This window comes from Hipposideros armiger, unplaced genomic scaffold, assembly GCF_001890085.2.
Source record: "Hipposideros armiger isolate ML-2016 unplaced genomic scaffold, ASM189008v1 scaffold_304, whole genome shotgun sequence".
Classification (NCBI taxonomy): domain Eukaryota; kingdom Metazoa; phylum Chordata; class Mammalia; order Chiroptera; family Hipposideridae; genus Hipposideros; species Hipposideros armiger.
This window is the reverse complement of record NW_017731654.1, coordinates 1906192-1924921: the sequence shown is the minus strand read 5'-3', so window position 1 is coordinate 1924921 and position 18730 is coordinate 1906192. Positions and strand designations below refer to the sequence as shown.

Sequence of the window (18730 nt, the reverse complement as noted above, 5' to 3'; positions counted from 1 at the left end):
CCAGCTGTGGGCTGAAGGTACAAGCTGGGGCTGGGTCACCCCCCAGCTCCCAGCCCCCAGCCCTGCAGCTTGGGCATCCAAGCAATCCCAGCACCTAGATCACCTAGGGGCATTGCAGCTGGAGGGTTTGTGGCTTCCTGGGCAGGGGAGGACACCCCCCCACACACACCCGCCCTGTAGCCCCACATGCTCCGGCTGCTTCAGGATCTGCCGTCCTAAAACTGGGTTCTGTCCCCTCTGGCTGTTCACAGACCAGTGGACCCTGATCTTTGGAGACCCTACCAAGTTTGGACTCGGCATCTTCTCCATCTTCTTCGATATTGTCTTCTTCGTCCAGCACTTCTGCTTGTACAGAAAGAAACCAGGGTATGAGCAGGTGAACTAGCACCCAGGACCCCCATGTAAATGGCCCGGGCCCTGTGCCCACCAGGAAGGCTGGAGAAGTGGTCTGGAGTGCAGGGCTGGCTCCGTGTGCCGACAGTGGAGAAGCGCTCTCTTCCTCAGGGCCAAACGCCTTAAACACGAACCAGCCTGCCTTCGTCCAGGACTCTCCATGGCCAGGGAGAAACCTCCTTCTGGGACAGACACCTGACCCTGCTCCGAGATTAAAAGCCAGCATGCTGGCGGCCCCTCGAAGCCTCCCCAGAGGTCTTAGCCCCTCCCCGGCCTTCCTGGCCAGGAATCTGGCCCTCCTACAACTTGATGCTGCCATCTCTATTTTCTTTAAGGCTTCAGGCAGCACGCACAGGTTCTGACAGCCATCCCAAGCAGGACTGGGCACTGAGCTTGCAGCCGAAGGCCTTGCCTCAAGCAACCAGTGTTTCTAGGAGCAGCTTGAAGGACTGACCTCACAGCTGAGAGTGCCAAGGGTGCTTTGCTGCCACTGCTGTGTTCCCAGAGACCAAGCAGCCAGTGGATTCAGGTGCTAGTGCCGGTGGCAGAGGGGCTAGGACTTGGGAGTTAGGCCTTGGGGGGGGTCCCTTTTCTGAAGGCCACAGTCTCTGAACCTTCACCTGCCTGACACTCCCTCAACTTGCACGACTGTCCTTACCAGGTGGCCCAGGCCAGGGCCTCCTAAAGAAACAGTATTTCTGGGCCTTGAGGTGCCCAACAGATTCTGAACTGGCCTCATACGCAACACCCTCTGGATCTTGACCACACTAACCCCTTTTGGATTTTCTGGAGGGATGCTGTGGAAGTGAGTGGCTTCCTTTCCTCTGCCTTCTGCCTACCTCCACTTTCCCAGAGTCGGGCCCCATGTGAGCCCCTCCAACTGTTACTTACCCGCATCTGGTGTGCAGGAGACACACAGAACATGTGCCTTAGAGGCCTCTTAGACCTGCCAGATGGTGAGAGGAGCTCCCATGGGGGGAAAGGCAGGCGTCCCCTTTCCTCACTTCCCCCAGACCCCTACCTGAGGCCAAGTTTTTGGCTGTTCAGGAGCCTCAGATAAGGACTTGAGACCACCTCACACAATTCTCGTGGGCCAAGCCCTGATCCCAAACCCCCTTCCCTCCCAACCCAAGCAGTCGCCCTCCTGTGGCAGGAGGGGAGGGTCCCAGGACGTGCCTTGTACCTGCCTTGAGTTTGTCAATCCATTCCGACTTTTTACTACAATATCAATGTCAGGGGCCGGTATCTGAATTAAAACCTGATTGTTTCCTTTTGCACACTAAGCCATTTGCCAGATGCAGGAGGCAGGTGTGTTGGCTTCAGAACCAAGTCCATAGGGCTTAGGGAGATGGCCTTACTTCATGTAAGAAAACGTGGGGTGTGGAGTTCACCGATCCCAAGGTGCCTGCGTGCCAACCTGGCATTTCATCAGGGAACCCTCTTGGATAATGCAAGATGCCTGCCTGCTCAGGGCCAGGTAGGTCCTACAGGTACCTGCATGACCAAGGGGACGCTGCTCAAGCTGTGGTTGTGAGCAGGGGTTGGATGAGGCCTTTAAGGGTACGCCGCCACCACTGGAAGTGGGGGCATGTCTGCTTTTTCCTCTATCCTGTTGTAACAAATATCAGAGAATTTAGGATCTTGTTTTTCCAAAGCAGAGACTGCAGCGTGACCAAGCACATGCATCCGTTTTATTTGGACCACCAATGTGTTACCAGGTGCCACACTTTGAAAATGGGAGATTTCAAAAATCTGATTTGAAAAATTGAAAATCTGAATTGGCAGTGGGTCCACAAGTGGCACCAATTCCCAGAGCTGGTAATGCACCCAACAGTGGGCCAGGAGGAGGCCCAGAACTCTCCAGCTTACCCGTCTTTTCAGATGGCAGACCCTGGCAACATCTGGGGTTGTAGCCCTGGCTATGATGGTCTGAGTGCTCTTAAGAGTCTTAGGGCATGAGTGTTTTTCCCATGAACTCCTTGGTGTCCAGGAAGCCCCTCCCCTCCTGGGAGGGAGCTGAGACCAGGTTCACAAAGGAAGTTGGGCGCTCCCTGCCCTACTTCCAGTGAAGGTGCTCACACACAATCCCACAGATGTAGCCTGGCCAAGCAGTGTCAGGTGGGCCTGGGAATAGTGGGGCTTCATCCCAGAGCATCTGGGGCCAGGTCATTCAGCCTTACAACCAAAGCCACCCTCAAGTAGCCCAACCCCATGCCTCATGCCTCAACAAAGACCCTCTGTGGATTTCAGCACTGTTTATTGGGCACAAGGTGTTGGGTGTGAGGCAGCTTAATACTGCCCCATTTCTTCAGTGACCAAAGTAAGGGTTATTGACTGGCTAAGAGTCGTTCCCAGATGTGAATTAGTAAGCTAAAGTCAAAAGTAGAATTGGCGTCTCCAAATAGTAAGATAAAAACACTTTGTATCAAAGTTGCGATTTAAAAAATACAAAAGTTAAACCCACAGGCATGGAGGAAAACGGCAATCCTGAGAACTGCCCTAAAATGTCAGCCTCGAGCCTCATCTGAATCCTGTAAGCACGTGAACCCTGGGGGAGGCCAGCACCCCTCTGAGGGGTGGGGGTGCAATGGGTGAACTGTGAGCCTGCCCATCTTCCATCCTGGCGAACCATCGTAGTGTCTGGCAGTGTGTCGAGTCCCCACTGGACAACACGGAAAAGCATGGGACACAGGCACTTTGGAGCTGAGACGAGGGCCGGGCCGAGCCCTCAGTCGGGACAAAGTGTGGGGAAGGCTGGCCCCACCTGGCATTTTCCAGCTTTGTTGGTGGCTCTCAGGAAGCGGCCACCGCTCCCCTGGGCACTGCTGAGGCCAGGCGGCAGGGTCTAGGGGCCGAGCCTGTGGTCACTACAGACTGACTACTTGGCTCCAGGCGGCTGTTTCCAGTCCTCAGTGTCCAAGGGAGAGAGCTGGTCCCAGAGACTTGGGCCACTGGTGGGAGAGGAGAAGGCAGGCCAGGTCAGGCCTCTGGGACCAGCTCTTGCCCACCTGAGCAGGGGCCCAGCACTCAGCGGAAGCCAGGACGAGGGGCAGACAGCATAGTAGTGTCACTGTACAAAGAGGCAGGCAGGCACATGTCAGGACCCTGGCGGGCTGCTAGGACAGCATGGACTGCTGCACGGCCTTCTGCAGCGACTGCCGCGTCACCAGCAGGCGCACCACCTCCTCCGAACGCTTGGTGAGACGCCTCCGAGCCTGGTCGTGTGTGACCATGGTCATGTCCCAGCCATTCACCTGGTCCAGGGAGAGAATACAGCCACCTCAGCTTCCCGCCCTCTGGGATCTGGAAGCAGGATGGGCTTTGGGGGTCCTGGGTCACCCAAGCAGGCCCCCAAGCTCTGATGTCCCACATTTGACGCACACAGAAGAGAGAGCCGGCTTTCTCTGGGGGCAACACTAGGGTGAGTTCCAAAATGGCTTTGGTGAGTGTCCCAGGTGCTCTGGGAAGCAGGGGCAGCCCCACCCCCACCCGAGTGCTTCAAACCCTCTGACCCAAGCCTTGTCTTCCACCTTTGGGACATGTTACCTGCATGATCTTGTCTCCAATCTGCAGCCCAGCAATTTCAGCAGGGCCTCCTTCAGATACCCGTGTGACGTAAATGCCCTGGAAAGAGACAGCCAAGGTCAAGCTCTGGATTCACTGGGCTGGCCCCTTATCCACAGAGCAAAGCCCAGAGAGCATGCTCCCAGCCATCCGTCTGTCCCTGCACTGAGCCTCCCCCCAGCACACGGTGTGCCGAGACAGCCCCACAGACGCTCCAGCCCCTGCTGCTCCTGCGCTCTCTGACCAGGCCTTCCTAGGGCTGGGAGGCCCACACCTCACCCCCACCCCTACCTATTCCCACCAGATCATTTCTTCGACCTTCTTAGACAAGACTGTTTTAAAGAGTTGAGGTCTGCTCCTTCCACAAAGGCCCAGGAAGCAGAGACCCACTATCTCAGGCCTCTGTGCCCCACAGAGAGGCCCCAGGACCCTGGCCCCTCTCACCTTGTCCGTCTTGTCTTCCGAGAAAGGATTCTGGGAGGGATCCTGGTCAATTCCACCTCCAATGCTGAAACCCAGGATTAAGTTCTCACCTTGACGCAGCTTGTGAATTTCAACTCTTTGCTGACAAAGAAAAATATGAGTTGGAGGTGGGTGGGTATGTGGAGAACAAATCTGGTCTATGTCTCCCACAGCAGTCTCCGGCTGCTGGGACAGCTCAGCCATGCCAAGAGGGTGGGGCTCAGGGCGCTCTGCAGAAATCCAGCTGGTCACCAGCCTGGAAGCAGCGAGTTGAGACTCAGAACTCAGCCACTTCAACCCACCCACACAACCCTGTCCCAGCCTCTCCCGACTCCTCTGTGTTGGGCACCAGCCTTAATCAACATGTGCTCTAAGCCCCTCCTAGCCCAAGAGCCAGGCTGCTGTGGCTACTATGGATGGGGGGCTCTGTCCCAGGAGAGGGAACACACATAGCAGGAGGGGTCAGGCCCTGGGGGGGCGGGGTAGGAATGCAGGTATCTTGCTGAGGCAGCTCAAAGGCAAGACAGGAGATGCTCAGGAAAAATGGAAATCGAACACACAGGAAGGAGAGGAAGGGCTGTCCTGGTCGAGGGAACAGGAGCAGAGGCTTGAAGGGGCTACTGTAGGTGCTTGCCTGTGAGACCAGAGTACACAGAGTAGAACCCTAACTGGGAGGGGAGATGAGGCTGGGGCCAGATCAAAAAGGCCATGAAATACAAGGCCAGGAGACGCCCCAACGGAGGGGGCTTCTCCCTAAGCGCCAGGTCCTGCTCTTGAGCAGCATAGGAGGCAGACGAGAGTCCTAGGGCACTCCCACCATGCTCTGGGACTGTGGTCCCCAATTGTGCCAGGTTCCTTTCAAAACCCTCAGCAGGCATGTTCCAGTCACCAGATGCTGGGAACCAGACCAGATCACCCTAACATGAAAGTTAAGAGTTTTAACAAGAAAAAAAGCAGGGATGGCCAGTTAGCTCAGTTGGTTAAAGCGTGGTGTTAATACCCCCATATGAGCCACTGTGAGCTGCACCCTCCTTAAAAAAAAATTAAAAAATTAAATTTTCGGGCTGGCTGAGTGGCTCAGCTGGTTAAGAGCTCACTCAAAGGTTTGAGCTCTGAGCAACAGCGGTTCGAGTCCGGCCCGAGCTGAGTTGCCGCTGAGCTGCCAACAGGTGGCAGGATGGCTCAGCTAAAATAAAAATAAAAATAATTTTTAAAAAAATAATACATTTTTAAAAAAGAAAAGGTGACTTGATCTGGACCTGAGGGGCTTCATAAAGGAGGGATCATTTACACCAGGCCTTCAGGGGGTGACCAGGAGTCTGGACACCTGACCTTGACTCTGGACCCACTGGAGCTCTTAGGAGTTGGGGAGTAGGGCTGGTCATGGTCAAGTTTGAGGTCAGAATGACCACTCAGGCAGTCAGTAGGGGAGTGGACCTCTCTGAAGAGATGGGATGTGGAGACCAAGACATGAGCTACTTGAAAAGTGACATCAACAGACTTGGGGACTGCTCATGGCAGAGAGGAGTCAAGGGGAACACATGGCCACCTGGCTTGGCTGAACAGAGTCTCTGATGGAGACCCTGGAGAAGGCCATGTTGAGTTTGAGTGTCAGGAGCCATCCAAGCAGGTATCCAGAAGGCAGATGGGCCTATGGAGCCAGAGTTCAGAGAGGCCAAAATGGTTTTAACATTCTCAAGGTGCTAACTACATAGGAGAGGGCGGGGCCAGGGAGGAAGCCTTCCCCACCTCATCCGTAGTCCAAGGCACCAGGGAGAAGCCAGACCGCACCCACCATGTTCAAACATGGGTTGGGAGGTCATGGTCCACAGCTTTGAGGAAGACCCAGGGACCAGCCATAACATGAGAAGTGGGGGGGGGGGGGGGGCAGGATGCATAGCGCCTGAGGCCCCCCGGACCTAGGTCTTCATGCCCAAAAATGTGAGCTCCTCTAGGCTTGCTCCACCTCCAACACAGACCTTTGCACGCTTTTGACCCGCCTTCAAGGTGAGAAAAAGTTCAGGCCCTGGGGCTGGGAGACAAGGCCCTGTCACTGACTTGTTAGGCAGGTTACTGCCCGCTCTCTGGCTCCTCACCTGTACCCCTCATTTTCCAGCTGAGGAGCACACCTGGCCCCTTCTCTCTGGGGCGGTTAGGGATATGGAAGTGTGAGGCTGGTGCAACCAGGGTGAAGCTTAGGACACCTCTCAGCAATTCCGGCAATGTTTCCACCTAGCCCAGGCCTGAGCTAGTGATCTAAGCTCAGCCTCACACGCCACCCTTATCAGTGGTGTCCACCCTTATCAGTGGTGTCACACCCTACCTCCTGATTGTCAAGCACAACCATCTGAGATAATGCAGCCAGTCCCATGACTCCAAGGCTAGGACTTCCACCTGACCCACTGCCTGCCCAGCGGGCATTTCTTAGAGATCTGGGCTCTTCCTGAGGGTTTCTTTATATGGCTGGCCATGACCAGATCTCCCTGGGACTCACTCTCGCCACCTCCACGACAGAGTTGGCCTCTAGACCCCATTCAGCTCTGGCACTGGCGTCTGGGTCAAATGTCCCAGCTTCCTTTCCACCCTTTGATTATTCTAAAAGCACCTGACACCCAAGACAAGCCAAGGTCGGCGTGGTGGGGGCAGGGGCCCCAAAGGGTCACCTCAGGCCCCAAACGCCAGGCAGGTAACCAAGGGCTAGGGATACAGAGAAAGTTCCGAGCAGGACCGAGCCACTTGTATGAGCCTTCAACTGTGCACCGGGCGAGGCTGTGTCAGACGAAGCAAGGCTGGACGGGAGGGGGCGATAAGGGGCTGCTACTCAGGCCCCGGACACCTCCACCCCTCAAATCTCCCTCTGGGCGGCGGCGCCGACTGCAGTGGAGGAAGCACTTCCTCATTCCAGAGGCTGCGATTCATGGACTTCCAGGCCGGCGCCCACCCCCCGCGGCTGCCCAGCTGGGGTCACAGGCCCAGGAAAGCCCTAGGCGCTTTCCCAGACTCCTACCACCGGGCCTTTCTCCTCGGTGTTCCCCGCCCCGACCGGCTGAAAGGAGTCCAAAGCGGCAGTGCACGGAGTCTGGCCTCGTTCCAGGGTCACGGGAAGCTCTTGGTCCCAGCCTTCTGTTGCATGGCTGGGGAGACCGCGGATGTAACTGGGGACTGGAGCCCTGGCCGCGGGGTTTGCAGAAGCCCCAGGTTCGACGCTTTGTCAACCTGTTTGAGGTGTCAGTTTACCGCGCTGCAAAGTGGGAGCAAGCCGAGACTAGGAGAAGCCCGCGCGAGCGTACTCACCACCACAGCAGTGACCGGCTGGCCAGGGATGTAGGACATTTCGACCCCAATCTGGCAACCAAATAGCGCTCAGCGAAGCCCTCAGCGAAAATCCCGGCGGCCGCGCCCTCTGGTTAACAAAGGCCGCCCGGCTCGGCCCGCCCCCTCATGAATAGTTAACAAATCCCCAGCCAATCACCCGCTGGAGCGCTGTTCGGGTTTCGGAAGTCCCAAACTGTGCGTAGAAAAGCGAGGAGAGGGGTGGAGCTTGCTTGAGGCTCCCGCGGCGCATGCGCTAGAGGGCGGAAGCGCGGTCTTGGCGCATGCACAACCTGGGCCCTCCCAGCAGCCTCCAGAGCAAGATGGCGCCGCGGGAGTCTCTACCCCTGGCTGTCTGAGGGAACGCCAAGTGACTGTGTCCATCGCTGTGTTCCAGGTAACCAGGCAGACGTGCTGTCCCTTCCACTCACCCCGGGCTTGCGCGAGCCCTCAGCCTTCTTCTCAGCGTTTTTTGAAGGTTCGAGACCCGGGAGTGGTGCGAGGTTTTTGGAAGCCCCAGGGGGAGGAGCGGCGTGAACCTAACTCTCCGAGCTCCAGGCGCCACTTAAAACTTGATTTTCTCCGCAGCTCCGCGAGCAAGCAGAAGCTGAGCCCCGGCAGGTGCGATGGCCGCTGTGGTGGCCAAGCGGGAAGGGCCGCCGTTCATCAGCGAGGCAGCTGTGCGGGGCAACGCCGCGGTTCTGGATTACTGCCGGACCTCAGTGTCAGCGCTGTCGGGGGCCACGGCCGGAATCCTCGGCCTCACCGGCCTCTACGGCTTCATCTTCTACCTGCTTGCCTCCATCCTGCTCTCCCTGCTCTTAATTCTCAAGGCGGGAAGGAGGTGGAACAAATATTTTAAGTCACGAAGACCCCTCTTTACAGGAGGTCTCATCGGAGGCCTCTTTACCTACGTCCTGTTCTGGACATTCCTCTATGGCATGGTGCACGTCTACTGAAATGGGGGCAGGGATGTGACTTTTTAAAAAAAACCAGATTGGGAAGACTGGTGCCAGAAATGAACGACGTGTAGACCTACTTAGTTTTTAAATTGTTGAATTCGCTGCTTGTTCTGTAACGTTATCAGTAACATATCTGAAGACGAAGAGCCTGTAATATTCTTCAGATTAAATGAAGCGTGAGACACTTGACAGAGTTTTTTCCTACCTTAACGTATACCCCCTGTCTATCGTGGGTGCAAATCCACCAAGCTTTGACTCCTGGAGAGCTGGGACTGAGCCTTAGCCTTTGTAATTTCCTTGCATTTGCACTAGGGCCTAAATACGGAGAGCACTTGTTGTCAAATTCCTAAGAACTAATAGCAGTTAATATTTATTAAGTGTGCCCTATATGCCAGGCATTGTGCCTTGTACCTTTTACACCCATTAGCTCATTTAATTCTAGCAATATCCTTATGGAATAGATGTGATTAGTGTCCCCCATTGACGAACCTAAGGCTGCAGAGGAGGTGCAGCTCAGAAAAGGCAGAGCCAGGATTCAAATCCAGGCCTCTTAATTGCTCTTGCTGTATTGGCTGAGTATACCTTTTCAGAGCCCAGCCTTCCCGCCCATTAACCACTGCTTTCAGGTATGAATGGTGCTGTTTCAGTTCCATTTCACCTAGTTACAGCTAGCTGTAGTCCCATTAAAAAAATTAATTCAAGCTGTTTTCTAGAACATGCCTAGTGAAGATTAAACAGACGGGACGTTTTTAAGCTAAACTTTGGCTTGTTTAGAGTGTAAATGCCTGTCTATATGCTAATTGGTGATCCCTTCATGTCAGGAGGGTTATCTTGCAATAAAATGCATATTTAAGAAGTAAATATTGCATTAGAGTTATAGTAATGAACATGTTGCTCATGGAATTTATAGGCTAACTGGGAAGACCAGCATTACCTAATTTACAAATATTTAAGTTACGGTAAGTGCCATAAAGAGAGTACATAGGAACCCCAAGATGAACCCAGGTTGGGAGGTGGAAGTCAAGAAAAGTTTCTTTGAGGAAATAACATTAGAGACAAGACCCAATGGTTGAATAACAGCCAAGTAAAGTGTGGAGGGAGGTACTTTGGAGAAATCACGTGTGAGGGCCATTGGGCAGAAAGGAGTTTGGCCTGTAGTGGAGAGTTAAAGAGGCCATGAGGTAAACAACCAGATCATGGAGGGCCCACCATAGGGAGTTTGGCCCTGACACTAAGAGCAACTGGGGAAAGCCTTTGAAAGTACTGGGAGAGGCCTATGAATGTTTTAGTCAGGAGTTATGTGATCAGATTTGGATTTTTAAAAAAGAATCCGTTTTAGATCAGAAGGGGATCTGAAAGCTTGAATCCAAGTCCCCTTTTACAGATAGTAGGTGGCCCATGGCTAATGGAAGAGGATCTGGGACCCAGGCCTCCTGTATCCCATTTTGGTTTCTAGACTAGTATATACTTCGACACAAAGCCCGGAAGCAGCTGAGGCCATAGCTTTGCCTCCCTCTTTCAATGACCTTCTGAGCCCTTTCTCTGACCACCACTGAAGATGTCCACATTCGTGGTTTACACCGCCTCTCCCAACCCTCTCTCAGGGTCTTCTCTGAGTGGGAAGGGAGGGCTCATTCCTGATGTGGACTAAAGAGAAAGAAACAGGGTCCTACTTGGGTGGGGGGAGATAAATGAGCTCATTTACTTAACCATTCCTCTTGCTAGGCAGTAAGGTGGTTTGAAGTGTTCGCTATTATAAAAAATATTGCAATGAATGTCTTCACGTCTATATTGTTTTAAGGGAATTTAATCAGCCAGAGCAGAAGATTAAAAACAACTCCAAATGCTTTTCAGAGTTTTATCAGATTACTCATTGAATGAAAAGTGCCAGTTTTATCAGTGCCTTCCTAGTCTTTTAATGTTTGCTAATTTAAAGAGTTTCCTTATTTTCATTTGAATTTCTTTGCAAGATAATAAGGAATGTAATATATTGCTCACTAATTGTTTCTGTGTCTGGCTCTTTTGGTCTCACTTTATCCTTATAGTTTCCTTTCCTCTAAAGCGGGTGACCATGAACACATGAAGGGGAAAAAAAATCATGACACATTTAAAGTTAACACTTATTATTTTATAACCAAATAAAAATATCAAAGAATACATATAGTGGGCAGGTCCCAGAAAATGTTTGCCACCCAACCCCCGCTTTAATTCTGTGTACTGGCCTAAGGGGAACAAACAGCTGGGAGAAAGGTGTGTCTTGGAAAGAGCATTCCCATGTCCACTGAAGAGTATGTTCTCAGGAAAGTTGCATCACTTGCGTAGAGGGGGGTGGATGGAACCAAGTGGAGTCCTTTTCCACATATGCAAAATGCCTTTCCAAGCAGGGTGATTTAGGGACTGCAGGGCACTCTAGTCCTTAATCTGGGGTATTTAAGAGACACCTGGAGGAAGTCACATTCCCCCCTCACAACTGGTCCCCCACAGTCAGCCACAGAAGAAAGAACTGATGGCGTGGCAGGGGCAAAAAGGCAGCTGTGACTGACAGTCCTGATGACCCCTGCATCAGGAACAGAGAGCACTTGGCTCTTTAGTGGCTGGTCCCCATGATGTCTTATTGATATCACCCAATTTACAAATTTATCTTTGATCAGCATCATGGTACTCCCAAGGCATGGAATAACTCAATCATTAGGAAAATACTAGGTAGGTGGCTTTAGGCCAGGGCCTGAACAAAAGCATAGACAATTCATGTGATCTTGGACTTTCTACTTAAAAGTTTAAACTGATGAAAGCTTCAAAACCAGCTCCAGTCACAATGTCTTCATCCAGTTCCTCGGTTGCTCCTCTTGTTAAGCGTTACTTTTACATTTGTGGTTCCCTAACCTGGAATGCTTCCTCCATCACCTAGTTAGACTGCTACTAGCCTTTCCGATTTCAATTTAGTTGTCACTTTCTTGGGGGAAACCTCTGGCTACTCCACTGAAAACTCAATTTAGTCTGCGATGATAATGTGTGACCACTGGTTAAGGTTCAGCTCCCCCAAGAGTGGAAGCACTCGGGCAGAACTGTCTGTGTTGCTTGCCACTGTGTCACCAGCATTTAATCCAACACCTGACACAATAGGTATTCCATAAATATTCACTGACTGAAGGAACAGGGTAGGAAGACGTAGTCATTCCAATATAAAATAAATAGTACAACTGTCCCTAGGTTTCATGGCTGCTGCCAAGCAATTCCAAAAACAGGTTTAAAGAAACCAGACCAACTCCTAAGCAGCCATGACCCCTGCCCTTTTTATTTCCTTCCAAACATAACAGTAACATGCTAGATTATCCAATCCAAGGGTTTGTAGGGAAGATGTGAAACACCAGAGTGGGTCACCCAGATTTTTCACTTTTTATTTAGAGAGCACGTGGGCTTGTTGACTGGTTACCAGGCAGCCCAAGGTGAGGAAGCTGCTTGCTCCAGGATTCCTGGGGACCATGACCCTCTGCCCCAGTGGTGGAGCCTCACCAGAGACCTTTCAGTCCCCTACTGACCCTCTCCAAAGGCTCCAGGGGACCGATGTTTACCTCCTCTGTATGCAGTGGAGAACCAGGCTCCTCTGACTTAAAGGAGGCCCAGAGAGCCCTTCCAAAGAGGATGCTCCCTAGCGTCCCGACAGCTATGCAAACAGCACTGGGGCTTGCTGGGCGAGGGGCGGCACTACAGGCCTTTGCTGCCTGGGCGGCTCAGTGAGTTCTATTGTAGATCTATCCCCTTGGGTTCACACAGGGACTCCTCAGACACTGGGAGAGGGAAGAGCGGGCTAATCGGCCCAGTATTTACGCCTATTCCATCGTGCGCCTTTCTGGCAGAGACCTGACGTTGCAGGCACAGGGATAAATTCATTTCCTGAGAGAGTGAGCAAGTAACTAAGCGGATTCTCAGCAAAACAAGAGAGTTGTTTTGGAATTGGTAACAGGCTGCCTTGGGAAACGGGTGGAAGGGGAGCTTTTCGCTGTCTATTCTTTTGTACCTTTTAAATTTTGAATCATGTAAGTATTATCTAGTCAAAATATTTTTAGTTAAATAAATCGAGTGTAATGCTCCTTTCCCTGGGGCGGGGGTGGGGTTGGGGGAGGGGCATCCTCTCAGTCTCAAGGTAGAATGTAAGTCTGACCTAGAAATTGGTGCCACCCATCAAAGGTGGCCTTTTCCTCCCTCAGAACCAGCTTGGCAGATCTCCTCAACCAGTGCTTCTCAAACTTGAACCATCACCTTGGAGTCTTGTTGAAACTTAGGCTCTGATTTAGGAGGACAAGGGAGGGGCCGAGACTGCACATCTAACAAGGTGATGCAGATGCTGGGATTCATGGACCACCCTTGGAGCAGAGAGGCTCTACAGCCACTAAGGGAGGGAAGCAGTGGAGCTCTCCATGGGGCGCGGGGAAATACAGGGGAGTGGGGAGGGGAGGAGGGACTCCCTAACACGTTGGGCCTCACGAACAAGACTGTTTCTACCTGCTGAGTGAGCATCATCTCATTAGCCCTTCAGATCTAGCCTCTGAGGAGAGAGACGGAAGCTGGGCAGGGACACCTAACCCCACAGAGCTGCAAGAGCCAAACCACAGGCAGCGGTCCCCCATCTGGATGAGACGCTATGCCCACAGCCTTCCGAGGCTGGGCGAGTCGGACTGGAGCAGACGCCTCCCTGCCTCCTCTTACCCGTCTTACCCAGAAGCCCTCAGAGGCAGCCTCTCCCCTCAAGGGCCAGCTGCCTCCTGATGGGTCCAGTCCTCCCCTGGTTGCCTCTGTGGCCACCTTTAAATTGAAATCCTGGGGGTAAGTCCAAAATATCCCCTTGGATGTTGGCCAAGTTCTTTCTTCATCTTATCTAGATGTTGCAGAAAGGCCAGAGTGGCTGAGCCTGGCTGTGATGTCTGTTGGCTCTGGAGGGAATTCCATGTGTGCTCTCCTCCCTGAGGGCCAGGTCAGTGTCTCATTTAAGCATCTCTTGGATAGGACGCAGCCCACAGCAAAAAAAAAAAAGTGTTTACTGCATGAATGAATGAATGAATGAATGTCCAACTAGGTTCTCCAAAAAAGTGAAAACACTAGTATCCTTCAGGCCTCTGGCCTTCCCCCGCTTCCCTCTCCAAGGTCTCCTCTTCTAGATCTGAGCCACTCTGGCCACTGAGAGGTTCCCCTCCCCCAACACACAACAGAAAGCTTGTAGAAATCCCCAAATGCAGAAGAGATGGCCATGCCTGGAAGCCCCCGTCCCATGCAGACACAAAGATGACTTCCCAGTTCAGAGCTGCAGTCGGTTCTGCCCCCAACGTCGTCACTAGATCTGCTTTCAGCCAACGCCGCTGGCTATGCCTCCACTGTCTGCAGGTCCCGCAGCTGCTCCACATTCACCTTTCCATTCCCCGCGTGGCCAGACCTGTGTGTGGGTGGGAGGAGGGCACACAGAGGGCGGTTGGGGACCCTGTGGACAGGGACAGCCCCCACCCTCGGCGGTCTCTCACTGGCAGCACTGCGGGCAGGCAGAGCACGGCAGGAAGGGGCAGGGTGTCAGGTCCCCGGCCGTCCCTGGCCGCAGCCCAGACACATGTAGATGCTGCTGCTGCCCAGCAACGAGCAGCAGCCACCTGGTGGCGCCTCGCGCCTCCCACAACAGGTGAGGCTGCACTAAGACGAGCAGGGCAGCCATTCTTCCCTCTCGCAGGCTAAGGAGCTCCAGCAAGCACCCAAGAAGTGACAATCAGCTCAGGGAGCACGTGGGGGCTGCTGGGAAGTGGCCAGCCCCTGAGTCAGCAAAGAATGAAAGCTGCGGGCCGGAGGAAAGTCCATCGCAGGCCAGTGAACGCCTCCTGGGATGTGCTTTACAAGAGGAGAGTCACAGAACCCTAGCTTGACTGAGCAGCCCCCACTGGGGAAAACAGGCCCAGAGAGGGCCAGGCCCCTGCTCAAGGACACACAGGGAGGCAGAGGCAGGGTGGGCCGCAAGGCTGCCTCCTGACTCAGCCAAGGGCGCTCTCCAACTGCAGAGCTAGCCAGGCTGCCCAGGACACTGCCCCAGGAAAGGGCGGCCTGTAGGCTACCTGTCAGCACAGACACCACCCACCCCCCTGAGGCTAGGGCAGCTCCAGAATTTCCTCATCGGGAGATGCTTAGGGAAGGCATCTAAGATGTGGGGAATGGGAGAATGCGGGTGCTTGATAAGGCAGAATAACCTAATGGAGAACTGGATTCTAGAGACATACTGCCTAGGTTCAAACCCCAACACTGCCATTTATTAGCTGTGTGACTTGGGCAAGTTACTTAACCTTTCTGTGCCTTGGTTTCCTCATTAGTAGAATAAGGAATGTTAGTGCCCACCTTATTAAAGTTGCAGAAATGAGTTAATATATACAAATTGCTCATAGCAGTGCCAGGCAGAGAGAGTAAGCCTGAGTAAATGATAGTGCTATTGTCTTAACACTGCAATAGCACAGCAAGCTGACTGCTTTGTGGTTACTTAGGGGTACTGGGGAGCTAATGGGGGTCATGGAGGGGCTAAAGCGCCACCAGCGCCCCCTCCCCTCAGAAGCCAGCTTGGATGAGCTCTCCTGAGTCCTGGACATCCTGCCTTGTGACCAGGTCACCACAGAGCAGGGACCCACTAGCCTGCTCCAGGAGGTGCCAGCACACGCAGCCATTCTCCTTCTGGCTGCCACCATCACCCTGTGCCCAGCAGCCCAGGGCCCTCCACTGCATCCTCATCCTCTGGGGCCCTGTCCTGATGTGAGGACTCTGCCCACAGGGCAAGGACCTCTAGGTCCCTGGGTAGGACTTGTGCAAACCCTGGCCTGTGCAGCCTGGCCTCCCTCCAGGACCGCAGGGGGCCAGCCCTGCAGAACCACTCGCCCTGCAGGGGGTGCCCCTTTTCATCCGGCAGTTCAGTTGGGGCAGCTGGTGTGCTCAGGGCTCAGCCTGAGAGCAGGTCCCTGGTCAGGTCAGGGCTCAGGGCTCAGGGCTCAGCCTATGAACCAGGGCTGGGGTTCAAGCCAGATGAATGACTCCGCTGACTCTCTGCCTGCTGTGCCAGGATGTGGTGGGGCTGACAGATCACCCCGGTTCCTGTCCCGAGCCAACCACCTGCAATTCCTTACTCTAATCCCAGCTCCTCCAGAAAGCCTTCCCAAAGGCCGGGCCAGAGCCCATTCCCCTTCCTGTCTGCACACAGACATCAGGATTGCCCACTCATACTGAATACATGCACACACACCTTGCCAAGCCCACATCCCAAGCGAGCCTAAAAACAGGCTCCTGTATGGAAAAAGAAAAAAAATCCATTTTTTTCTTCTCTTACCATTCCAACTTCCTTTAATGCCAGCCCACCAGGACCACCAAGTCCAAGAATCCTAAAATATAAGTGCTGGAAGGCACTATATATAAACCAATTCTCTCATTTTGCAGAGAAACGGAGGCCCATGGAGGCCTGGGACTTGTCTGGGCCTGGAAATCAGGTCTCCTGCCCTCGGCTTGTGGTGGCCTTTTCTTCTATGGGCTGGTCTGAGGTGGAGTCCAGTTCTGTAGAGCATATACTCAGAGCATTCCACCTTCCCGCCCGTTCCAGGGGAGCGCCCCATGTTCAGCCCTGCCTCCACACCCCAAGAACCACCATCCACCCAGGGTAAATGTCCTCAGCCAGGGAAGGGTTGGCTGACTCACCCCTCAGGCCGCTGGGAAAGAAGCGTAACTGACCTCGCTTCCTCATATTTCTTGTTACGGTAAAAATGACTCTTTTTGATGAAGTAGATGAGCACCAGGTCACAGAAGAACGACCCCTGCAAAAGAGTTGGGGGTCCCTGACTCAGAACCCTGGACTTCTGGGGAGCCCCCAGCCACTTGACACATGCTCTACCCCATTTGATCTTACAACAATCGCTGAAGGTGGCCTCATTGTCCCCATTTCATAGATGGGGAAACTGAGCTCAGAAAGAAGCACCTGTGTTTCTGGCCACAGAGCTGGTCCATGGGAGAGTCCAGGTTAGCCTGGAGTCCATCTGACCCCTCAGGCCAAGCACCTCCCACGCTACGCTGATCCCATCAAATCGCGTGCTTAACAAATGTTTGCTGAGCACTCACCATGTGCCAGCAAGATTGCAGGGACGATTAAGACAACGAGACCCTCTGGGGACTCTCCCTCTGGTGCAGATGAGCATATAAATTATGACACAGAGTGACATGTCCTATGATAGGGAGAGGACCAAGAGTGGCAGAGAGAAGATGGGACTTTACTCAGCCTGGGGAGGAACATGTGGGCTGAGTCTTGAGGGCTGAATAGTTTATACAAAGCCAAGAGAAAACAACAACAACAAAAAGCTCAGGAAGGGCATTGCAGAGGTAGGAACAAGCTTGTCAGGCCCGGGAAATTCCACAGAGCTTGTGGGTGGAGAGCTAGAGACACTTCTGACGAGGTGGATGGGGACCAGCCTGTAAAGCACCCTAAAATGTTTTCAAGGCCTTGGTCCTAATCCTCTGGCACTGAGGGCTTTAGAAGGGGCAGGACACCGTCAGATTATGGCATTTTAGAAAAATCTCTCTGATAGTGAGTGTGAGAGATGGGTTGGAGGGGATCTGAATAAGGATACCACAGTAGTGGTTAATCAAAGATAATGATGCCTGAGCTAATCCAGCTGGGGTCCCCTGACACCTAAGGACATGCAAGCGCTTCAAGCCAAAGCGCCTCATGCAAATGCCCATCTCCTCCACCAGAGGGCGACGCCACCCACAGCATAGAGCGGAGGGGGCGGCTTTACTGAGTGAGTAGAGGTGAGGGAAGAGGAAGGGACTGATGGATGGGCCCACAGGTGAACCTGGTCCTCTCACCTTGGCCTCTGCACACCTCTTTTTCCGCCCCAGATGCCAAAAATGTTATTTATCAATTCTCTGTTCCACAGAGAACACTCCTCCCACCCCCGCCCAGCCTCAGCCACATTTCCCATTACCTTCATTTCACAGGTATGTCGCCCCAGTGCCCCTGTGTTCAGAGTTGACTCACATCATGAAAAAGTGATGCGTGAAGGTGGCCCCTCTCTAGGACAGTGACATATGCAAACATGCAGTCCTCCCTAACAATGTCTGTCTGCAGTGAAGAGGGATCATTTGGACTCCCTTTCACGCATCGGCCACCGCCCAAGAGCATGGACCTTTGAGTCCTGCTACAGGACACGGTGTTCCTGTTCCCAATAAAATGTCCACCCTGAGTCCTGCAGAAAGCCTCCAGCAGGGCTGCTGTGGCTGCTGTGGCAAAGGAACAAGGGAAGAGGCCACCAGAAGCCTTGGCAAGGGGCTTGCTGGGATGGACGATTCTCATGTCTTTAAAAAACTTCCAGAGGGGGAGGGGGGTTGTCACTTCGAGGGGTAAAAAGTATAACTATTGCACTGTGTTGTACAGCTGACACTAATTCTAAAAAATGTGTATTTCATAATAAAAAATAATTTAATAAAAAACAAACAAACAAACAAACAAAAAAACCTTCCAGAGCAAAAGGGCATGACAGAGATTCAGAGGAAACCTTTCCCTGACCTCCAGCCACTTGTTCCTCTCCTGTGAGCCTCTCTGGGCCCAGCTAAAGGAACAGATCTGAGGAAGGACTACAGGACTGACGACCCTGCCTCTCAACCAGAGGTTAATTTAGCACACCCCCCCCCCTTCCCTCCTCCGCTACCAAAGGGACATCTGGCAATGTCTGGAGACATTTTGGTCATCACAACCATGGGAGAAGTTGCTCCCTGCCTCTAGTGGCCCGAGACTGGAATGCTGCTAAACATCCTCCAATGCACAGGACAGTCCCCACAAAAAATAATTATCTGGCCCAAAATGTCAACAGGGCCATGCTTGAGAAGCCCTGCATAAAGCTGGACCCTGTCTCTTTTTTAAGAGAAGTAGAGATGAGGCTTAAGAAGTTCAAGGGTTGATGCAGGATCCCAGGGAAACCCCAGGCCCAACCCCAGCTCCAGAGCAGCAGGCAGATGCCTCTCTGGTTCTGGAAAGAGAAACT

At 53.1% G+C, this 18730-nt stretch overlaps 4 protein-coding genes across 6 annotated transcripts in view; 2 read left to right on the top strand and 2 right to left on the bottom strand.

The window, feature by feature from the left end:
* CTNS (cystinosin, lysosomal cystine transporter) overlaps window positions 1-8150 on the top strand; it is a 23127-nt gene extending 14977 nt beyond the window's left edge. The window contains exons 11-12 of one of the 2 annotated variants that reach the window (XM_019659830.1): window positions 252-366; window positions 8129-8150. In XM_019659830.1, the coding sequence (XP_019515375.1) occupies window positions 252-366; window positions 8129-8132 (119 nt within the window). In that variant the 3' untranslated portion in view covers window positions 8133-8150. Of the gene's footprint in view, window positions 1-251; window positions 367-728; window positions 1669-8128 lie in introns of those variants that run through there. The other variant, XM_019659829.1, reaches the window with a different exon arrangement.
* TAX1BP3 (Tax1 binding protein 3) lies at window positions 2632-7823 on the bottom strand. Its single transcript, XM_019659832.1, has 4 exons — window positions 7714-7823; window positions 4402-4521; window positions 3940-4017; window positions 2632-3647 (listed from the first exon to the last, which is right to left on the bottom strand). Exons 1-4 carry the CDS (start codon window positions 7750-7752, stop codon window positions 3510-3512), a joined length of 375 nt encoding a protein of 124 aa, XP_019515377.1. The 5' UTR covers window positions 7753-7823; the 3' UTR covers window positions 2632-3509.
* On the top strand, window positions 8022-8882 carry EMC6 (ER membrane protein complex subunit 6). Of its 2 annotated transcripts, none has more exons than XM_019659833.1 (2): window positions 8022-8128; window positions 8320-8882. In XM_019659833.1, exon 2 carries the CDS (start codon window positions 8358-8360, stop codon window positions 8688-8690), a length of 333 nt encoding a protein of 110 aa, XP_019515378.1. In that variant the 5' UTR covers window positions 8022-8128; window positions 8320-8357; the 3' UTR covers window positions 8691-8882. The 2 variants fall into 2 exon arrangements, with proteins under 2 accessions (XP_019515378.1, XP_019515379.1); XM_019659834.1 differs by having other exon boundaries at window positions 8042-8209.
* The window catches only part of P2RX5 (purinergic receptor P2X 5), a 25510-nt gene continuing 15496 nt past the window's right edge, over window positions 8717-18730 (bottom strand). The window contains exons 8-10 of the mRNA XM_019659816.1: window positions 18256-18298; window positions 16395-16510; window positions 8717-14121 (exon numbers count right to left, since the gene is read on the bottom strand). Coding sequence (XP_019515361.1) covers window positions 14052-14121; window positions 16395-16510; window positions 18256-18298 — 229 coding nt within the window. The 3' untranslated portion in view covers window positions 8717-14051. The remainder of the gene's footprint in view (window positions 14122-16394; window positions 16511-18255; window positions 18299-18730) is intronic.